Raw genomic sequence first — 23,193 nt, 5'->3', positions numbered from 1 at the left:
TTAGCGTTTCTTAAAGCCAGACAGTTGCCATTTGAAATGCCTTTAGTTTTTTGTCGTATCTGCTTTTTTTCTACAAAATTAAACAGCTGAAGGAACATCCTCAGAGACTGGTGATTCCATAATTTTTGCCAGGGGTTGTATACTATTATGGTATCATCTGTATGTATTCGTAAAGGTGTTTATTTCAGATTCATTAGCACAACATTGATGTGTAACTTGTCTTTTAAGGCAGACCACAGCCAGACTCTGATTTTGTTTTATTTATTTATTTACTCTTATTTGTATTTTTGTAAATATCGTATGGTGACCTCCCTGTGTCTCTGGGTGACTGTCTGTGAGGAGTGTGGTGTGTTCTCCCTGTGTCTGCATGGGTTTCCTCCGGGTGACTGTCTGTGAGGAGTGTGGTGTGTTCTCCCTGTGTCTGCGTGGGTTTCCTCCGGGTGACTGTCTGTGAGGAGTGTGGTGTGTTCTCCCTGTGTCTGCGTGGGTGTCCTCCGGGTGACTGTCTGTGAGGAGTGTGGTGTGTTCTCTCTGTGTCTGCGTGGGTTTCCTCCGGGTGACTGTCTGTGAGGAGTGTGGTGTGTTCTCCCTGTGTCTGCGTGGGTTTCCTCCGTGTGACTGTCTCTGAGGAGTGTGGTGTGTTCTCCATGTGTCTGCGTGGGTTTCCTCTGGGTGACTGACTGTGAGGAGTGTGGTGTGTTCTCTCTGTGTCTGCGTGGGTTTCCTCCGTGTGACTGTCTCTGAGGAGTGTGGTGTGTTCTCCATGTGTCTGCGTGGGTTTCCTCTGGGTGACTGACTGTGAGGAGTGTGGTGTGTTCTCCCCGTGTCTGCGTGGGTTTCCTCCGTGTGACTGTCTGTGAGGAGTGTGGTGTGTTCGTTTAAAAATCTGATGAACAGAGGTGTCAGGAAAAATCTTTCACCAAAGTATTAAAGATTAAACAACATAAGATCTTATTTTGTTACTCAGTCTGTTAAGGTTACTGTCCTATGAGCTGCTATAATAATAAATAAATAATATACAATTTTTTAACGTTAATCATTAAAACACATCAACATGTAAGTGTTTTGTAACTAGCTCTGAACTGTATGCTAAAGGTTTATCTGTATCTAGGCTAGAGACCATTCACAAGTCGGCTGGGCATGCCCAATCTATCTCGAATGCTCAGACTGTTGATAGCCATGAATATTTATGTTTCATTTGCTGATTTATGAGCAGCAGTACAGTTTAGACTAATCTGGCGGTCACTGAGGTCATTTGCATGTTATCTATCTTTAGATAAGTGAAATGACAAAGGGCCTTCGTTTTTCTTACATGGGCGGTGTAGCTGTAGTTTAAAAAGAGCTTAGATAGAGCTAATTTTTCCTCATGTGCTCATTTGAGGGATGTCACTCAGCATCCACTGACAAATTATGGCGAGTTAGAAAGTCAGCCTTCAGTTCAGGCCAGTGTTACGCAGACTGAGTCACTGGCTGTTAATATTAATAAGTTACATTTGGCCTTGGGCCTCAAAAACCTAGCTCTGTTTGTTTGTTTTGGCTCTTCTATAAAGAAATAGTGTAATAAATAAGGCAATGCAAAAAAAAAATAGTTTGAAGAGGTCTGGGAATGCTTTATCCCTCAGCATATAACTGATATTTCTCTTTCTCTCCCTTCCTCAGTTGTGGAATAACTACTTCCACCTGGCAGTGGCCTTCCTTACCCAGGAGTCCTTGCAGCTGGAGAACTTCTCAAGTGACAAACGAGCAAAGATCTTTCAGAAGTGAGTATTGACCGTGTGATTGTAACCCCTGCAGGCAACTCTCAGAGCCTCGGCTCTCCTCAATAATACATCACACGCTCGTAGACACTGGGAAGACCCTACGGTGAATCGCTACGGTGTGTGTGATTGTGTATGCGTGATATCGTTTCTGATTTTGACAGCGTCAGTGTCTGTATATCAATTTTACATAACCTAGAAATGACAGTTTTTAGTGTAATACATTTTAACTTGCAACGTTTTGTGTCGCGTAGGTGATCAGACTCGTAATCCGTACCTACAGGCAGAGGAGCATCTCATTCAATATTTAGCAGACGTTGGTAGACCTTATAGTTTATGGGTTTAATAAATCACACGCTACCTGCCAAAGATGCTGCTTGTTATGCTGCTAATATGGCCAGAGCTTACTGTTTTAAATTATCCAAGAGTCCACTGGTGTTGCATCTTTGCTGTTGTTAGGCCGAGCTAGATACAACAGTATGTTAATAATTCATTGATCTCATGTTCATGAGGGGGAGATACTCCATGAAAGCTACGCTACAACTGCGTGTGTTCAGCAGTGATGACCGTGGTAAAACAATGAGGTCCCTTGTGCTGTTAGACAGCTTATTAAAAACGATTCAGGAAAAGGACAAACTAATAGATAAAATGCAAATTAAAGAACACGTTTTCAAAATGTTTTCTAACCATTAAGTCCTTCAGTTTGGTTGTAGTCATTGTAATATTAGCTTAAGTTGATTTTAACAGTGATAGAAATACTACTGTGTGTGGACTCTGCCTATTGTGTTGCTGTCCCTCTGTACAGTAATGGCTTCCTATAGGGGTGATATCTGCCTCCATACGCTACAGCAATTACAGCTGGCTATAAGAAGGAAATTGCTCCTCTGTACAGCTGTGCTTCCTTTCTCTCTCTCGACAGGGCAGTGAGCTTACAAACAGACTGCAGGAGCTGTATTTCAGTCCGTCTATGATACCGGTGTGATGTTGTTAACCTTAATTAAAGTTTGGTGCCTCCTCCACACACACAGACTCTCACTCACTTTTCAGTGCCCGGTTAATGATGTTTAATTGGTTTACACTGACGACTGCATTCCAGGCTCTGAACAACTCTCAAACAAACCCTAATTTACACACACCAAGCTATTTAGCTTAAACTGGGCTGTCTGCTCAGGAGTAAGGTATAGAAAGAGAAGTATGACGCTGGTCTGTAAACAGACTTCTGGAGGACAGCGGTGTTATTGGTTTCCAGAAGTGTTCACACCTTAAAACAGGGAATGATGGCAATATTCCTGTTTAATCAAAAAAAGGCTGTGGCTGCAGCTACCTCTTCATAGGCTAGTCTAATGAATATGGTCTTGTTTTAGTGCTAAAAAACGAGCAAGAAAATTGAATTTGAAAAGAAACCTCCCTAGAAATGAAACAGTAATTACATATTTCCAAGGGAATGTTGTGGGTCTTTAGACTAACACGTGCTCGTATAGTTAAATGCATGTGAATAATAAGCAACCAAGGAGTCTAGAGGCATCCTTGGTGGTGTAATTGTATTTTTAACCATTACAATGTTTGTGCAACAGAGCTGCATACCTTTTGCTTGACTTTGACAGACGCCATCACACACTGTTCTGCTTCCCACGGTTGCACTCTTTTAACTAAGACAACAACTGCTAAAATAACGGCGTTTGCCAAAAAACCGAGTCCTTTGTGTAGACGGCGTGGGGAAACCTGAGCCTAGTGACAGAAGGCTTGTATTTTTGGAATTCCTGGATCTTATTAGACACGCTCTTGTGGTTGCAATCGCATGTAACCGTGCCACTTTCCTCTTTTCAAAGCATCTGTGCGCCGTCTGCTTTTGTGTTAATAAGGCCTTAATTCAGGCCGTCCTTGTCATCATAAATTATGCCTGTTTGAGAGCTTATTGGCAAAACAATCAATGGCGGATGAAAATTCAGGAGAGTGCCTCAGGTCCTCTAAAATGTCAGGACGTGACAGTGCGGTGATGAGCGGATATTAACGAGAGAGTGCTTGAAGCTCCGGGCGGGTCACCTCTGCAGAAATGGCGCATTGAAGGTGGAACGGCTTTAGATGAGTCCTGTGCCTCACTCTTGATCTCAAAACACACACTGCCTGCCTTGTATTTATGAAATGCTTTTTTTGTGTGTGTGAGCGTACTGATCTAGGGTCAGGTTCCCTGTTTTTATGGGACTCGTGATATGGATTTCAAAGGCCTTTCAATGTGGTGGCAAGTAGTTTTAGAAGTCTCTTTAAAGTAGTTAATTAATCTCATTCACAAAGCTTTTTCTGCCCCTGGTTTCTGGCCCAGATCTTGTGATTTTTAATGCTGTAAATCAATAGCAGGTCTTGATGCAGGTTATTCACACTTGTGCAAATTTTGGTTCATGACTAAAAACACAAACACACAGGTGTGAATTCATGAAGGCTTGTATTGATGGCATTTTAGACCAGACTTTATCCTCCACCCTCCTCTGCCTCGTCTTCTCTTTCACCTCTTCTCATTAATCTGCCTTTGACCATCTCAGAGGCAGTGGACCTGAGATTTCGGACATGAATCTCTCAGATTGTATAAAGATTGTTATTTAATCAGAAAAACTCACATTAATTATTTACTTCGACTCACAATTTTAGTTGTAATTTACATATTCCATCATCAGTTTTTCATCAGTTTGCCGGCACGGTGGCGCAGCAGGTAGTATCGCTGTCACATAGCTCCAGGGTCATGGGGTTGTGGGTTCAAGCCACACTCTGGCTGACTGTCTGTGAGGAGTGTGGTGTGTTCTTCCTGTGTCTGCGTGGGTTTCCTCCGGGTGACTGTCTGTGAGGAGTGTGGTGTGTTCTCCCTGTGTCTGTGTGGGTTTCCTCCGGGTGACTGTCTGTGAGGAGTGTGCTGTGTTCTCTCTGTGTCTGCGTGGGTTTCCTCCAGGTGACTGTCTGTGAGGAGTGTGGTGTGTTCTCCCTGTGTCTGTGTGGGTTTCCTCTGGGTGACTGTCTGTGAGGAGTGTGGTGTGTTCTTCCTGTGTCTGCGTGGGTTTCCTCTGGGTGACTGTCTGTGAGGAGTGTGGTGTGTTCTCCCTGTGTCCACGTGGGTTTCTTCCGCGTGCTCTGGTTTCCTCCCACATTCCAAAAACACACATTGGTAGGTGGATTGGTGACTACAAAGTGTCCATAGGTGGAGTGACTTTGTGAGTGTGTGTCGCCTTGCGAAGGACTGGCGCCCCCTCCAAGGTGTGTTCCCTACTTGGGCCCAGTGATTCCGGGTAGGACCCACCCAAGTTTTCATTAGCGCTCTAGACATTAGCACTCTTGTTTGCAACGGATTAGCAATAATAATTCATTATTAATATATTTTATTCTCCTGTTTACATTTTATATAATTTTTAACTTTCTTTCCTTATTCATTTATTTATTTGTTTATTTGTTGGTTGTTTTTTTTTCTGTATTAAACTGACTATTCCTCATCATAAGTAACAGGGATAACAAGTAACAAATTAACACACAACAAAAGATCAAGGTCATTCTTCCATAAAACTAATTAGATGTCTGAATGCCAGTGCTTCCACTTTCTCGTGTCCATGCCCAGTCATAGCTGGGGTTGTGTAAATGGAGACCAGCCGATCAGACCTCCAGATTGTTCTCCATGACTTATCTTAGCTTGCCACATGCCTACAGTAGACATGTGGCTTTTTGTTGACTTTTTGACATTTTGTTAAAAGGGCAACTTAGATGTGCACATTTTAACAGTCAGACATTTGTCAACACTGCTTCTCTATTCTTGGGAGCAGCTTTCTCTTGCAGGATCATCCCTTGTCAAACCCAGCCAATTATAATGCACGTCCTCATGTGTTTCTGTTGAATTCATTACAAACAGCAGGAGCTTGAGCAGCAATCAAGTGAGAACGTGGAGCCACTCAGACTAATGGCTTATATGATTTTCTAGCGTGGCAGATGCGTCGAAATCCTGTGAAAAATCTTAATTTGTGCAGTGTAAACCGTAAAGACAAAAGTGCCCTCATTAGCTGAAGTTTTTGTGCGTGCTGACTGAGAAGCAGCATGATTTACTGCAGGAAGACATGCCAGACTTGTTTATACCTTGAAATCAGTCCAGTGCCACTGTTGCTGTTGATGGTACATGTCCAAAAGGAAGAGTTTCTGTGGCTTGCGCAATCATAATCAGCTCAATTGTTGAGATATAAACTCGTGGCAGAGTAATTTTGAGGAAACCAGTCCTCAGTGTAAATCACTCAATTAATTTCCTTCCATATTCCCTCTAATTGTCAAAGATTAGGCCGAATAATCCCAGTTTGGGAATTAGGGACGTTAAGTTACTGCCGCGCCCCCGTGTCACTTTCCTTCCTCTGTCCCGAAGCGTAATTCTTTTGCTGCTGGAGGAAGAGTACATCCCTTACAGTGTAATCACTGTTGAGAATCTTTACGTTAAGGAGAAACAGCGTTTATGGACACATTGTACTTCTTTTATCCCCGGTTTCCCCTCCCCTTCATCATTTCCTGGGCTTATATTCACACATGCAGAAAGACACACACATGAAGTCTCATCTGGTAATTTGGAAACCAGAGAACCTTGATGCAAAAGAAAATTCCCATTTTGTTTTAAACGCATTCATCTGATGTTCATTCAGATATTCATTTTGTAATACATTCTCATTTGTGCCACCACACCTGGGGCCCTCGGTGTTTGAAAACCATGTAATATCCTGAGAGTGTGAAATGATTCACTCTTGCTGTTCATCTCGCACCGTACTCTGCGCCTGGAAGAAGTCTGGAACAGGGAAGTGAAGTATTGTAAATGCAGCTTAAACGTTTCTGTCTTTCAGGTATCAGGACATGAGGCGGCAAATAGGGTTTGAAATTCGGGATATGTGGTACAACCTGGGTGAGTGTCACGTTTAAGTTTACTTCATTTATGATTTATGTTTGTTTGGCGTTGTGATTATTATATGACATTTCACTTTACAATTAATAGGAGAAAAAATGAGCCACATTTGACTAGCCTTAGGTTAGCATGCTAACAACATGCGTTTAAAATGTGGATGTTAAACAGCGTTAAAGCTTACGTTCCAAATATTGCACAGAGCGCTTTTTCAGAAAACCTTAAAAAAGGTCTTCCACAACTGAGCTGAAAGTGATACTTAGCATTAGCATTGAGCTAAGTAAGCTAAGTGAACTGGTCTGAAATGCTGTAACACATTGTCATACCAGCGGGATTTGCTGGGACTAGGCCATAAATAATGATGTAAAAATGTGTAACAGACAAAGAGCAACTCTAGAAAACTCTAGAAACATACACCTTTTTTGTTTCTTCTTACTCTGAATCAGCTGCTTTGCTTCAGGACCGTGTTCTCAGTGCCACAGTGAATGGGTTATAAATGTAGGTGCTAATTGGGGTAAGATGGGTAATCTCAGACAAAGCTGAGAACACGTTGAGCTCTCATTTTCCTCCCTATTTTCAGTTCATCTATAGAAAGAAAATCCCATGTCTCGTTAATACCTCTCCACCCCTTAGGTAGCTGTTTTTTTTTTTTTTGTGCGGCATCTTATTAGGGCTCCAAACTATATTTATACTCGAAGTGCAGGCAGTATAAATATGTGCCGCATGCTGCAAACAACACAAAAGGATTCCTTTGACGAGTTTGGATGTTTTGTTTTACAAACTAAAGGAAAGTATGAGTGTGTGTGATGTGTGTGTGTGGAGGAGAGTGAGTGTGCACAAGAGCCAGAAAGAATCCATAAAACATATCATTAAATTCAAGAAGATACACATGTAGAATTCCAACTTCCTATTACAGCATAGTCTCATAATATTAGAAAGAAATGAGCAACGAAACAAAAAGCCAGCTTTGTTTTACTTAAAATGAAGTGAAATGTAGACCTCACCCTTGAAATCTGGTGACGGTGTGTGGTGTGAAGTGCATTTTTCTCATTACTTTTTGGTTTGTTTGTTTGCCTGTGTTCTTTTAACAGGTCCCCACAAGATCAAATTCATCCCTGAAATGGTGGGACCTATCCTGGAGATGACCCTGGTGCCGGAGATTGAGCTTCGCAAAGCTACTATTCCCATCTTTTTTGACATGATGCAGTGCGAGTTTCATTTCACCCGCAGTTTTCAAAGGGTCAGTTTTCCTGGGACAAACCAATAGCAAAGAAGTGCTTTTTAAGTTGTTTCCCATCCACTTTGGTTTACTGACAGCTAGTGGAATTCGTTTTAACGAGTGTATGTTTGAAAACTGTATAACGCATGTAGCCTTTTACAAATTTGACGTTCATTTCTTGTCATTCAGTACATGATGTGGTGGTTTTTGTTTGGTGAAATGTCTTGTATTTCAGCGTGTCTGTGAGTAATAGGTCCCAGTGATTGATGCCGTTGCTTTGACACCAATGAAATGTTCTAGTGCTTAGATTGCAGTGGTTTTGTGGAGCTGAGCACCATAATTCAGTCAGTTTGTAGTTGTAGAAAAATGTGTAAAGAGAGGCTTGACTGTCTCTGCTTATCCATTATCCTCTGCCATTATGGGCTCTAATGGGCTTAATAACTAGAGAAGTTGGAGAAATACTGCTGCAGTGCTTACGCCCCCATCATGCTTGGTTTTCTCTCTCTCTCTCTCTCTCTCTCCCTGTCCCTCTTTCTCTCTCTCTCCCTGTCCCTCTCTCTCCTTCTCCCTCCCTCTCTCTCTCCCTCTGTCTTTGTGTCTCTCTCTCTCCCTCTCTTTGTGTCTCTCTCTCCCTCTGTCTTTGTGTCTCTCTCCCCCTCTCTCTCCTTCTCTCTCTCTCTCTCTCTCTCTCTCCCCCTCCCTCCCTCCTTTTATACAGACACTCTACAAAGATAGTAGAGTTACTGTGTTTATTTAACCCATTCATGAGGGTACTTTTTCCTGTTTATTTTTATTTGTTGGTAAACAATATTATTTAAGATGTCAGTAAAGACTAACTTTGGCTCTCCGAAACCGATAAAAACATTTGGCACTATTATATCTGATTTGAATTTCGTTTAGAGTGATGGGGTCACGAATACCCAGCGAGACACACGACCATTAACATTCGGCAGATCCAGGCGTCTCCAGTGGACATTTATTGCTGGGTTTTGTGACTAGAGGCACGGTCTTCGTTGCAGTCTCTGTAGCCAGTTGTCTGGATTTTCTAGAGGCCTAAAGCTACTTTGAATTTACTGCTTTGCATTGAAAGACATTATTTTCAGGAGGGTATACGATAAAGACGTGGATTTCAAGGCGCCGAGCACAGCAGCAAACGCAGAGTCCACGTCGGCAGAAAGGCAGGGTCATTTAAAGTTCATATTTTGACAACCTTTCTGCGCCAGGACGCAGAAAAAGCTATGCGCTATGCCAATAGGGGAGCAGAGGACTTGGCCCTCGTGTAATTTCCTCTGACAAAAGGCTAGTGTTACCCAGGCTAGTGGTTTCTGAGCACAAAAAGCTGTCATGCCCACTTTTATGTCTGACCAGTGAGTGCGGTGTGAAAACCAGCTTGACCCGACACGAGCGTGAGTGCGGTGCGTACCGCGTTCAGTGTGAAAGCAGCTTAAGACTGACATTTCTAAAATCCCTCAGATCATAGTGATACTGATGCTTTGCCCCTTTGTCCTGAGATAATTGGAATTAGCACCCCATGAGTCTCCTGAGATAATCAGTATTGATTTTGCATACCCTTTCGGTATTGGTGAGATTGTCAATTAGATACACACTAAAATGATCTGACTAAGATGCTTTTACTTTGGTTCAAATCCCTGGATGTAACAGCAGTCCAGGTAAAATACCAGAGACTGCTTTCTTTAGACCTGTGTCTGCCTGCTCTTATTTAAGGGCTGACCTGTTTATTCCCTCCAGAGAGACTTGAGCTTGGTTTGACCCCACTTTAGGGGCCAGGTGCTTTCCTCTCTTTATAGCAGCCAAGCTAAATCCCCAGCTTACAGCAGCCTCGCACTGAGAAATCTCCGAGTGGTCGCCACTGTTACACTGTCGGACGAGCAGCTCCACTAGGGCTGCTATTTCTATACAGCTGCGGTGCATTAACCTGCAGCAGCTTCTCTCCTCTCATAGCCTCTGTCCTCTCCAGTCTCTCCCTCATGGAGCATTTCATTGCTCGCAATGATGAGCAGATGAAGATGAGACTGATAAACTCAGATTATGCTCAGCCATAGAGAGAGGGAAGGAATAGGTCTATGAGAGGGGGGAGGGAGGAAAGAGGGGCTGGTGCTAATGAAATGAAAAATTAGCCACAGTGATTATTTACAGCTGCTGTGTTTAATTGCAGTTTGAAAATGAGATCATCACGAAGCTGGATCATGAGGTGGAGGGAGGCAGGGGAGATGAGCAATACAAAATCCTCTTCCAGAAAATGTAAGTCCTTCTGCCGCTACACAACACTCGTTGTCACACAGTCGGGGACATGCTACGGCACCCCAGAAGATGAAGCTCTGTCTTTCTGTTTGTGTAATCGTGACCAGTCACAGATATAGTACGTCTGTTTCTGGAAGTTCCTTAATGTATTATTAACATATTGTTTTACTGAGACATTTTATCCGAGTCTGTGTTTGAGCGTAAATGTATTTGTGATGTGTTTGTGTGTGTGTGTATCTGTCGTAGTCTGTCGGAGCACTGCAGAAAGCACAAGTACCTGGCAAAGAGTGGGGAGACCTTTGTGACTCTGGTGGTGCGTCTCCTGGAGCGTCTGTTGGACTACAGAACCATCATGCACGATGAAAACAAAGAGAACCGCATGAGCTGCACTGTCAACGTGCTGGTGAGGAGTATATACGTGCATATCAGTCTGAGTGTGTCATTCCTTCTCATTATTTCTGGTGAAAGAGGAGGGAATCCTTTTCCATTGCCACCAACGGCAGCATGATCAAGAACCTGTTCTCTGTACAATAAACAGTGCCAATAGTAAGTAGTAGTAGTAGACGAGAGGAGACTAGTTAGCGTGAGGTGTGCTCCTAAAGCAGCCGCTAACATTCTCATGTGTGCAGACAGAATAAAGTATATATAGAAAAGTTAAAACAGTTATAAAGACATGCCCCAAGTGAAGTGAGTCAGTGTTGGGTAGAACAGAGTGTATTAGATGAAAATGAGGAGTAGAGCTGGAGTAGTCGTCCACTTTGGGCTATTCCTGACCTTAAAAGTCTAACAAACTGTAAGGAATCTACTCATTACAGTATGACAGGGGTTTTGTCATTAGTCATTCAAGAGTCATGACATTATCCCTGTCTTTTTCAGGCGTGACCAGTGACTACTGAACGTACCCTCTTTTCAAATATCAGGGCTGTCATTTTCATTTTCTACTGAACCTGTCAGTCTTGTCTTAGTTTTATATCACATCAGGCTGATTATTGTTGTACAGAACACATTTGTAAGTATTTTGGAAGGGGATCAATCCCAAAAAGCTGTTTATATTCATTTCAAATAACTCACTGCTCAAACAAAGGATGGTGTTAAATTCTTCTCCTTCATACGTCAGAGCTGTGATTGCAGTGAATGGTTGACGTGTTCGTACAGGGTTAAATATATCTGCATCTCAGCAGTTCAGAAATCACACCACACTGCTGCAAGGTGCTTTCAGGTTTGTTCTTTGTCCTTCTGTGATTACACCAGCACTAAACATAGTCGTTTACAAGTGTCCTGTTTAGATTTTCAAGAGGAACTCAAAATCAAGTTCCATCTTCAGTCGAGAAAGAAAGCAAAGAGATGTTGTATATTACCAGGATTTAGTGCAATAACTTGAGGCTGTTTTGAAAAGGACTGTTATTTAATACATATTAAGACATTCATAATAGGGCAGCACGGTGGCGCAACAGGTACAGGGGCCTGGAGGCTGTGGGTTCGATTCCTGCTCCGGGTGACTGTCTGTGAGGAGTGTGGTGTGTTCTCCCTGTGTCTGCGTGGGTTTCCTCCGGGTGATTGTCTGTGAGGAGTGTGGTTTGTTCTCTGTGTCTGCGTGGGTTTCCTCTGGGTGACTGTCTGTGAGGAGTGTGGTGTGTTCTCCCTGTGTCTGTGTGGGTTTCCTCCGGGTGACTGTCTGTGAGGAGTGTGGTGTGTTCTCCCTGTGTCTGCGTGGGTTTCCTCTGGGTGACTGTCTGTGAGGAGTGTGGTTTGTTCTCTGTGTCTGCGTGGGTTTCCTCCGGGTGACTGTCTGTGAGGAGTTGGTGTGTTCTCCCTGTGTCTGCGTGGGTTTCCTCTGGGTGACTGTCTGTGAGGAGTGTGGTTTGTTCTCTGTGTCTGTGTGGGTTTCCTCCGGGTGACTGTCTGTGAGGAGTGTGGTGTGTTCTCCCTGTGTCTGCGTGGGTTTCCTCCGGGTGATTGTCTGTGAGGAGTGTGGTGTGTTCTCTGTGTCTGCGTGGGTTTCCTCTGGGTGACTGTCTGTGAGGAGTGTGGTTTGTTCTCTGTGTCTGTGTGGGTTTCCTCCGGGTGACTGTCTGTGAGGAGTGTGGTGTGTTCTCCCTGTGTCTGTGTGGGTTTCCTCCCACAGTCCAAAAACACACGTTGGTAGGTGGATTGGTGACTCAAAATTGTCAGTAGGTGTGAATGTGTGTGTGTGTGTGTGTCTGTGTTGCCCTGTGAAGGACTGGCGCCCCCTCCAGGGTGTGTTCCCTGCTTGCGCCCAATGATTCCAGGTAGGCTCTGGACCCACCATGACCCTGAACTAGATAGGGGTTACAGATAATGAATGAATGAATATTCAAAATAAGGGCCAGATCATAAACATGTCACTTCAATAAATGCTTACAGATTTACTCTTGCCAAAACAAACTTTGATTGCATATTGTTGTCTAATAAGGAGCATGGCCGACACTAGTGCAGCATTTACACAAGGCAGTGTAGTGAGTTACTGAGATCAGAGAGCTTGGTTTTGTGAAAGCCTAACCACCAACAGTTACACGTCCGCTGGGAATGTGGAAAGGTCAAACTCTTTCAAAGAGAGCAACATTGCTGCCTGTGAAGAGACTCTCTCCTTCTACAGCTTTGAAGGCTCCACTGCTCTTCTGTTTACATCTCTCTCTCTCTCTCTCTCTCTCTCTCTCATATTCATTCTCCCGTGGCTCAAAGTCTTCTGCCTTCCGACTTGTCTTAACTTTAAATGTCTTTATTATGCCTCTGTACTCCAGCTGTTTTTGAGTGATTACCACACTGCTGTCAGCTGGGCCATTCATTGTCTAAGAAGCTTATTTTAATAAGAAGTGAATCTGGTTATAGAGCTGTGGTTCCCAGTGAGGGGGGTGGGGTGATATTGCGGGGTTGGGGGGGGGGGGGGGTACAGCAAGGCAAATGAATTAGATGCATAATGCATGTCACTTGTAATAATTCCACAGTAAAAGTTTTTTGTGATTTTATTTAGATTTGTTCAATAAGAAATTTCTGTTCTGTATGAATTTTAACATTAAAAATAACTCCCAGTGGAGTCTGGGTGGTACGAGACAGGTACATGTGCTTTGAAGTGGTAGTGGGAAGTACATCCACAAAAGGAGGGTGCTGCCGAAAATGTTTGGGAACCACTGTATTATTATTATAATAATAACAACATTTTTTTTAATAGTTTTTATTGCTTTCTGCTGTTTGAAAGATAGATTTATTCATAAGTAACACTCAGTGTACTACTCTTAGAGTCTTTGACTTTGAGTCTTGCTTCAGTCAATTTGAGTGTGTGAGAAATGATAGGTTCGGCTTGAGAGACACTGGATTTTAAATAATATTCCTTGGTTCTTATTTTACAGAATTTCTACAAGGAGATTGAAAGGGAAGAGATGTATATCAGGTAAGGCACTTTTTTCCCTCATTTTATATTTGTTCCCTTGTTTTGCACTTCACTCAGTTGAGGACTGAGCTCCTGAACAGTCTCTAGAGGGACAAAGTTTTAGGGTGAGCTCAGGAACAAAAGATAGGAGTGTTCCTGTCTGCACTGCCTTGACTGTGAGATGGAAAATGAGTGTCATTTAATGATGTTTTTTTCTTGATTCTTTGTGTGAAGCTAGGTCTTAAGATGTTTTTATATCGTTTGCGTGTGTGTGTAGGTACCTGTATAAGCTGTGTGACCTGCATAAGGAGTGTGACAACTACACAGAGGCTGCCTACACTCTACTTCTGCATGCCAAGCTTTTAAAGGTACAGATGCATGTGTACGTCTTTGTCTAAAGATTTTTTGGCGGTGAAACTCCGTTGACATTGCAGTATAGTACTGACTTAGGCCTAATCCATGTCGTCAAGTTGGCTCTACTTGTACACACTGTTGACCTTTCCATGCTCTAGAAACAGTTGCTGGGGTAGTTGAGCTCTATAACATGGCGGCGCATGTCCTTTTCTAACTAATGGGCAATTATAGCACACCAGTGTTTTGAATCATTTTCAACTTCATCAAAATGGAGTTCAGTAATACGTCGTTTTAAACTGGAAACTCATGTAATGGCTCTACAAAAACATTCCTCATTGTTCTTCTAAGGGTATCTATCCTTGCAAAAATTGCTTTGAAGCTGTGCTTTGGAAGGCGGTGCTTGAATAGATCAGGTAAACAGACATATTTTGTTGCACCATCTCTTTTAAGCTATACACAATACACAAAAGCATCTCACTGCCCATGTCATCATGCTAAGCTTGGAATCATGGACACACGCACACACACACAGCGTCTTATTCCCTCCCTTTGCATTATGAATGAATGCCCTGGTTTGAAAGAGACGGATGGATGAAATTGCTTCTGTTTTTGACACAAACAAAGATGACTGATGTCAAAAAAACCCAAAAATGTAACCATTGTCTACTCAATGATCAACTGGAACAGTATCAGAATTTCAGATTCGCACCTTTCTGACAGTGGCAGGTAGCTCTCACAGAGACAGAGAAACAGAAAGCAGTCCGTTAGCTTGTACAAAGACACTTCATGCAGATTCTGCCCTCACACTGGCATGCGTCCCAGAAAATGGCCTTACATTGAGAGTAAGGCAGCCTATTTTACGCTGGTCTTTGAAGAGCTGGTAGGCTTGTAAAGTGAAAGGGAAACCCTTCACCTTCATGGCTGTGCAGAGCAGGCAGATCTGCTCGAGTGTTAAACTGATGCGAGAGCCCGTGGTGAAAGTGCTTTCCATTTTTATAAGTGACATGTCTGATCGTATTTATTTCCCCAAAGCTGTAGTCACCTGTAGCATATGAACCAAGTCCATTATTTATACGTACAACACGTCGCAGATATAAACATTTGCAAATCTGAAGTCATTATTTAATGATAACTAATCATATTTGGTTAATAAAAATAGATTTTATATAGCTGTGATTACTACAGGTATCCTACAGGTGGCTCAGCATGTACAGGGGCCTGGAGTTTGTGGGTTCGATTCCCGCTCCGGGTGACTGTCTGTGAGGAGTGTGGTGTGTTCTCCCTGTGTCTGCGTGGGTTACCTCCGGGTGATTGTCTGTGAGGAGTGTGGTGTGTTCTCTCTGTGTCTGCGGGGGTTTCCTCCGGGTGACTGTCTGTGAGGAGTGTGGTGTGTTCTCTCTGTGTCTGCGTGGGTTTCCTCCGGGTGACTGTCTGTGAGGAGTGTGGTGTGTTCTCCCCGTGTCTGCGTGGGTTTCCTCCGGGTGACTGTCTGTGAGGAGTGTGGTGTGTTCTCCCTGTGTCTGCCTGGGTTTCCTCCGGGTGATTGTCTGTGAGGAGTGTGGTGTGTTCTCCCTGTGTCTGCGTGGGTTTCCTCCGGGTGATTGTCTGTGAGGAGTGTGGTGTGTTCTCCCTGTGTCTGTGTGTGTTTCCTCTGGGTGACTGTCTGTGAGGAGTGTGGTGTGTTCTCCCTGTGTCTGCATGGGTTTCCTCCGGGTGATTGTCTGTGAGGAGTGTGGTGTGTTCTCCCTGTGTCTGCGTGGGTTTCCTCCGGGTGATTGTCTGTGAGGAGTGTGGTGTGTTCTCCCTGTGTCTGTGTGTGTTTCCTCTGGGTGACTGTCTGTGAGGAGTGTGGTGTGTTCTCCCTGTGTCTGCATGGGTTTCCTCCCACAGTCCAAAAACACACGTTGGTAGGTGGATTGGTGACTCAAAAGTGTCCGTAGGTGTGAGTGTGTGAGTAAATGTGTGTGTGTGTGTTGCCCTGTGAAGGACTGGCGCCCCCTCGAGGGTGTATTCCCGCCTTGTGCCCAATGATTCCAGGTAGGCTCTGGACCCAGTGCGACCCTGAACTGGATAAGCACTTACAGATAATGAATGAATGAATGATTACTACAGCCTACTGTTCCATTCTCTAAAGCAGTTAAAGCCTAAACACAATTACTCCTAAAACATATAAGCTATTCGGGGGGGGTGGGGGGGGGAGTGATATGTATTGAAAAGTTACACTAAATAAAGATTTGTGTGTTTGTGTATCATCATGCTAGGAGGGGGACGCCACTGCTATTTCCTCACCAACTGGTCTACACAGCTCCAGCGTTTCATAAATTACTGCCTTCCTGTGTGTTTGTACTTCGCCCTACAGGGAGGCCCCACACACACACACATTTGGGTACACACACTTATCCATGTAATGGTAGACTGTGACTGTGCTCCAGTCCGTCCACGTAGCTGAAAGCATTTGAAGGAATTACTATTGTGATTTTCTTCCAATTTTTAATTCTGAAGCTCCCTGCAGCTGTGTCATTGTGAAACACAGCAGAAAATAGTGAAGCTATTATCCTATAAAATTAGATTGATATTTTTTCTTTGTGTGTGTGTGTGTGTGTGTGTGTGTGTGTGTTTTCTCCCTGCCTTTGTTTACTTATGCAGACACTCTCAATTAACTTATTAGCAGTGAATGTTGCTGAATTGAGAACCACCAAATATAATTCCCACAGAAAGGCCTGTGAATCTGTGTATCACACATGATTTGTTGGGGTTTGGGTTTGTATGTTGTGTGTGTATGTGATAGTGTGTGTGTGTATGCTGCGACTGCACAGTTTGACAGATATTATGTGTGGTAAAGTTTAAAGTATTCATTTGTACATGTAAAATTGCACAGCATCTTTTGTCTCTCTGTGGCTCGTTGAATAAGAACAACCCAGAGGTGTGTGTGGGCCTTGAGGCAGTATTCAACAGGAACCACCTCGTCACATCAGTTCTGTCCTTAAACCCAGCACTGTTCCTCATGCTGAATATCTGACCTCCAGGTGGAGGAACTCGTTTACACGTGCAGGTTTGCAGAGCAGCTGGCCGTCCCCCCGTGAGTCTCTTGTCCGCCAATGATGTGATTTCCTGGGGAAGTTTACCCTGCACTCTTCCTTGCTGTAACATGAAATGTCAATTACGTTTGCACTAGAGTGAATCAGTTCTGACAGGGCCTTGAGCATAAAACAGCCTCTTCACATGCCAGCCAGTGCCTGTGCTCATCTGGGGGTCAGCTGACGTGGTCCAACCAATCAGGATGCTCATTATTCTGTGTGTGCTGGAGCCACAGAGGTAGTAGATTGTGGGGTCAGCAGAAATAGAAAGCCAGCGTTGTTAATCTTCACCGCCCTTGCCTTCATTCTCTGTTGTTTACGGAATCAGACAGACTCTCTAATGAATATTGTTAGGTGGTGAGTAAATCAATGTTATCTGCTCTGATCATGATGTGATGGCATGGGTAGTGCCAGCAGATGCAGCCAGCAGCATTTGGGACCAAGGTGAGGGGGAATATGAGTCATTATTGGAGACGAAAATATGTAATGTATTATAAGAGATAAAGAAAACAGTATGAAAATAAACTTTATTTGCTGTGTTTGCAGTGGTCAGAGGAGGCCTGTGCAGCTCATTTGACTCAGAGAGACGGTTACCAGGCGACCACTCAAGGCCAGCTCAAGGACCAGCTGTACCAGGAGATTATCAACTACTTCGACAAGGGCAAGGTAACCCACCGTCAGTCAACACACGCTAGAGGCAGCTGACTTGAGCACTGGAATTTCACTTCATTTAGGATTAAAAGGACATTTTACTTCTATTATTTATAATGCTCTGGTACCATATATCAGCTCATACATAAATACAAAAACGTCTTAGACTCCAGAAAGAGTCTCATTTAAAGTCTGTGCGTATAGCCATGTTTTTGCTTGTCGTTATGGGTCCGTTGACAGTTTAGCCCCATGCTTGTACCCAAGGCCGCAAATGATTCTCACTCAGGGTCCCTTCTCTTTGTGTTGTGTTGGAGAAAATCAAATATTAGCCATTTGACAAACTCTTTATTAATAATCACTCTTTCTCTAACTGCACACCTTCAGCACTTTACAATAAAATAATAGAACACGCAGCACAAAAGCCACATGTGGCATGCTCCTATGTGTCATGAATGACCCACAGATAAATACCTGCACATGAGTGTACACTGTTTTCCTGTTCCACCCACTGCACTTCCAGCATTTTTCAAGGATCCTCCAAGGAAACGTAAGAACAAGAATTGTTGTGCCTTGGCGCTCTAAGGACAGTGGGAAGCACTGAGAGTAATACATTCACACTTAATGGACAGCAGAGGGCACAAACTGAAGGCCTGCTGATGATATTAGAGCCGGTGGAGTGCATGTCCACCTCCGGATCTGCCATATCTCTATTAGGTTCAGATCACTGTGGAGTTATATTTACTGGAGTTGAAGGGATGCTGAAAGCACGTTTCCGCACAGGATCGCTTTTATATATTTCTCTCAGACTTACAGAACCCAGTGGCCACTGCCCCTGTTACGCAGCTCATATGGACTCTGGATGACCATATGTGTGGTTTACCCCACTATCAGCATTTCTTCACCACTGTCAGTCCTATATTTATAATTCCCTACTGAGGGTCATTTTAGGACTGCGTGTGTTGGGGTGGTGGGGATGTGAAAGTAGAGAGCATCTTGTCCTCAAGTGAGACTTTGGCATCCTAAAATGCTCTGTTGCATAGACTACCAGAGCCTTATCCAGCCTTTCTAGCAAATCTATTTTAAATGTAGCTCCTGCTGTTGGGATTTACCCAGATGGCAAGGCTTTTCCCTCCAGAGAGTGAAGGCCTGCAGACAGACAGGAAGAAGGATGAAGAGAGATAAACCTAAGTAAACTGAGACAGGAAGAGACAGACAGAGACTTATAGCTGAGATTGCTAGTCGCTCCCAAGACCGACTACTTATTGACATTGGTACACACTTTGTGGAATTTTATACAAGACAAAAAAATAGAGATAAAAGGAAACGTATATGTAAATAATATGCAAATGTTTTGGTCAGCCTCCTTTTTCTTTAACATAAAGACTTAAGAGAGACGCCACATTGCAGGTGTTATTTAGATGTTGGATGATCCTCAGCGCTACAGTGATACTGATGTGATGGTGTGTTATGTGATGTCATTCATTCTTTAACCAATTCAGGGTCGCAGTGGGTCCACAGCCTACCAAGAATCACTGGACGCAAGGCAGGAAGATGCCACACAACCAGACACTAATACATTGTAACCTGCAATTTGTCAATCATTTTCTAGTTATACACTCCACTGTCTCGAGACGTTTATGAATCAGTGAAATACATTGTTACAGGCAAACAGCAGAATGTGAATTTTATGCTGAGAGCCAATGCGTTTTGCATCTGCAGCAGATATTTCTTAATTCAAGTCCTGTGTATTCTCTTTGTCTCCTGTGTAAATGAATTACTCAAACCCATCATTAGAAAGAAATGTAATCGTGAAAATCTATAATTAATACCAATTAGAGAAAGTCACATACAGAATCACTTAAAGCCAGCAGTGGCTAACAGCAGCAAAACAGCACAACTAACTAATAATACCCTGCACACGGTAGTGGGAGTGTGCAATAAGCATGCATGTAAAATGCAAGCTTGAGTTCCGAGAACAAGGCAAGGGGGCTTTTATTTGTCTGCTGCAGGTTGTAGAGCGCTACTGATTATTGAGCAATCTTTCAATATTAATGGTGTTTGAAGCCGTTAATAATAACCAGTGTCAGTCTTACTGTTTGCCTCCTGAGATTGATTATAGTGTGGTACCAAATCTGTATTATTCATTCTTTAGCATAATGTCATGCTAATAACAAGAGATTTCCTTTCATCTCATTAATTGCAGTTACATGACGGGTGTGTGGGCTTCACTGTACTTTCACTTGTGACAGTTATTAATCTCTCAATGGGCTGTGATCAAAGAATAGTATTGTCTCCCTATAGCATCACTGTTTTTAGTTGTTACTCCACTGTACTGATTCCACAGTGCTTTCAGACGCTTAGCTTTATTTTTAGTGATTTTTTTCCCCCCATCTTCCTTTCATTCTTTACCAACAGCTGCAGAAAAGAAAACGAGAAACCTTCAGAATAAGCTTATATAGGTTAAGCTTAATCTCTTTCCAGAAAGCCTTTAAAACCTTGCTGTAAACAATTGAATCTGTGTTTAATGATTTTGGATAATGGTTGTGTGTCGGTGCTCTGTTGTACAGATGTGGGAGGAGGCTATTATCCTCGGAAAGGAGCTTGCTGAACAGTACGAGAACGAGATGTTCGACTTCGAGCAGCTGAGCGCTTTACTGGTAAGCTAAAGCCTATTGTTGTTGTTTGACTTTTAGGAATTAGCACGCAACATAATGCAGACATGTCATTTCCTTATATTATGATAAAGAGAAAGAACAGTGGGGAGGGACAGTAATATTCAGCTGACATGACTTTACTGCTAGTGTCTAAGATCTTTAGTGGGCAATGTTTTTATTTAGCGCTTAAATTATCCAGTAGCATTCTGGGGAATATTATAAGGGTCATTTTAATAAATACTGTAAATAAATGTAAATGCACTATTGTGGCATTTTCTCATGGCATTTGTAGCGGTTTAGTAAGTTTGTTTAGGCCATGGTTTCATATTTCCAGGATTTCAATGTGAATCCTGTGAAAGAAGGTTTGAATTTTTTGAAACAAACGAAAGATGTTAAATAAATATAAACTTTACCTTCCAACATAAAGTAAATTTGCAAATTATTGCAAACTGGTTAAAAATGACAGCTACCCTTTAATTTGAGTGGATAGTTTGTAATTCTTTGACCAAAAGATAAGTTAAAAATTTAGGTTAGAATGAACAGTGAAATGCTGAAAGTGTCCATATAAATACTGTAACAGTCTCACTCTTTGTCTTTGTGTGCTCTCTCTCTCTCTCACACACACACCCATACAGAGGAAGCAGGCACAGTTCTATGAGAATATAGTGAAGGTGATCAGGCCAAAACCAGACTACTTTGCTGTGGGTTATTATGGACTGGGCTTCCCTTCCTTCATCAGGGTGAGTTACTTATTCTTATAAATAACACTAGAAGGTCCGCTCAGGTCATTTTACCAGTGCTACACAACTACAAATTAAATTATCTGCACTATTTGGAACTCTACAGCCCATTCTATAGAAATGTCTTTTTTATAACTTAGGATCTTTGTTTTTTATTTAATTTGTATGAAGTCTGATTTAGACCAATTTCACACTTACTTGTGAAGTAGAATTAAATTTTAAATTAAATAATCAAACGATGTTCTAATAAATGAAAAAGATGTTTAATATATAAATAAATATCAAGGTAAGAAATAAGACAATCATGAAATTAAAAATGAATCAATAAAAATATATTTTTATACATGGGTTTTACTTCAATAGATAAAAATATATAAGGTTTAAAAAAAAAAAAATACCAAAACACTGCCTCACCGCACTCCACGGATCTTAAAATGAGTGACACACATCTGTCAGTGAAAGCTTCTTATTATAAAGAATAGGTAATCTCAGAGTTGACAATGACATGAAACGTATGGTAGGTGCTCACAGTGGTCAAATTACCGGTTCTCGGCTTTTGCAGGAAAAAAATAAACCTGTGTGTTCTCTGCCACAGATGGGTTCATTGCAGAAAGCAAATTTCATTGTAGTTTGCACAAATTTTACGTACGTTTACATTTATCAATGAAAAAACATATTTCACACAGTGAGACCATGCATTAGATATTGTGAGATTTGAGTACACTGTGTTATCAAAAGCTAATATTGTGTTATGTGTTTCAGTTGTTTGCATTCATACTTTTTACATGATACTCACCAGTCAGCTTTCAGTAAGGTGCTTCTTTGAACCCTTCTCAGGAGTCACCAACAGATGTGATCTTTCTTATCAGTCTGCTGCCATTCGTTTTATAGACTCTTTTATTGCTTTCTGATGGTAACACATGGTCTTTTAAACTGTTCTGCCCACTGCAAATCAATTAGCTGTGCTCCTTGTGTGCCCTGTTTGCCCGACTGTGTCCCTCCTTAGCTCCATGGGTGCTGGAGAGGTCTTTCAGTATTATAGGTTTTGCATTGAGCTAACCATCTCAGAGTCCTCTAACCTGCCTCTCTCTCTCTCTGACTCTCACTTTCAGAGTGTGTGAATTGTCATTTTCACATCTTTGCTACTGTGCCATGTGGGGACATGTTACATTTCCTCTCAGATTAGATTGAGTTATCATGGCTCTGTTGATGCACTTTGCATGTGTCTTTAATGAGAAAATGACATGGTAATGACAGTTAGTTTCTGCCCAGGCTTGCCCTAACAAAGCACTGAAAAACAGCATCTACAGAAATATTATTTTTGAATCATTGGAATAGCAGTCACTGTAAAATTGGGAGATATAGGAAAGTTGCATGTTATCACTGGGTAAATGAGACTACAAATTCATTTTTTCCGCTGGAGAATAAAAGTGCTGTCTTACCATTTGTTTTGCTCTATTATAGTTTACCAGTGGTCAGCCATGTCATCAATGGAATCCACTTATACTAAAGAGAATAATTACATATTATTGTTCAGCTAGTTGAGTGGCTGTTGTTAGTAGGTATTCATTTCTGTTCTGCTAATTTAGATAAATATGGTGAGAAGGGATTTTAGCACTTGCTGATATCGCTGTTTAGATTTTCTCTGAATTGAATTGATTTTAGGCAGGGCAGTTTCATTTGTCTGCTTATGATGGTATATGTTGCTCAAGCCCTTAGCTTTAGTGGAATCGCAAATGCGGAACTAAATGCCTGGCAAATCCAGCACTTATTAAAGGCTAAGCACCAGCTCTATGAAAGTGTCAAACAAATAAATACAGTGGAATTTGAGTTCCTAACTTGTGTTTATTGATAGTCAGAAAACATGTTATTTCTTACTAATTCAAGGAATAAGGTTTAAAAGACCGTTGGTCTCCCCCCCCCCCACCCCCCAACGGTGTTTGTAAACTCTAATAGGCGTCTTGCCTGTGACGTAGATGGTGGACAACAACTCTAGAAGCTGCACTTAATTTAATGCAAAATGATGAAAAGGTGTGTTGTTTTTGGCTGCAATCATTCAATGTACAGTGGGACATCTGTGCACAAATGGCCCAAAGATCCCAAAATATCCAGAAAATGGACTAAATTTGTCAACTTTAAATGGGCACTTTGGAAAGGACCATCCGCTCACTCCGTTATCTGTAGCTCA

At 42.3% G+C, this 23,193-nt stretch overlaps 1 protein-coding gene across 2 annotated transcripts in view; it reads left to right on the top strand.

Moving 5' to 3' along the window:
• The window catches only part of dock1 (dedicator of cytokinesis 1), a 258,525-nt gene that overhangs the window by 194,097 nt on the left and 41,235 nt on the right, over positions 1-23,193 (top strand). For both annotated transcript variants that reach the window (XM_066662743.1, XM_066662745.1), the window contains 10 exons: positions 1,660-1,760; positions 6,605-6,663; positions 7,752-7,900; positions 10,056-10,141; positions 10,388-10,544; positions 13,510-13,550; positions 13,807-13,897; positions 17,507-17,626; positions 20,179-20,268; positions 20,901-21,005. In XM_066662743.1, the coding sequence (XP_066518840.1) occupies positions 1,660-1,760; positions 6,605-6,663; positions 7,752-7,900; positions 10,056-10,141; positions 10,388-10,544; positions 13,510-13,550; positions 13,807-13,897; positions 17,507-17,626; positions 20,179-20,268; positions 20,901-21,005 (999 nt within the window). The remainder of the gene's footprint in view (positions 1-1,659; positions 1,761-6,604; positions 6,664-7,751; positions 7,901-10,055; positions 10,142-10,387; positions 10,545-13,509; positions 13,551-13,806; positions 13,898-17,506; positions 17,627-20,178; positions 20,269-20,900; positions 21,006-23,193) is intronic.

This window comes from Hoplias malabaricus, chromosome 3 (assembly GCF_029633855.1).
Source record: "Hoplias malabaricus isolate fHopMal1 chromosome 3, fHopMal1.hap1, whole genome shotgun sequence".
Lineage (NCBI taxonomy): Eukaryota > Metazoa > Chordata > Actinopteri > Characiformes > Erythrinidae > Hoplias > Hoplias malabaricus.
The sequence above is the reverse complement of the archived record's forward strand: the minus strand, read 5'-3'. Positions and strand labels throughout refer to the sequence as shown.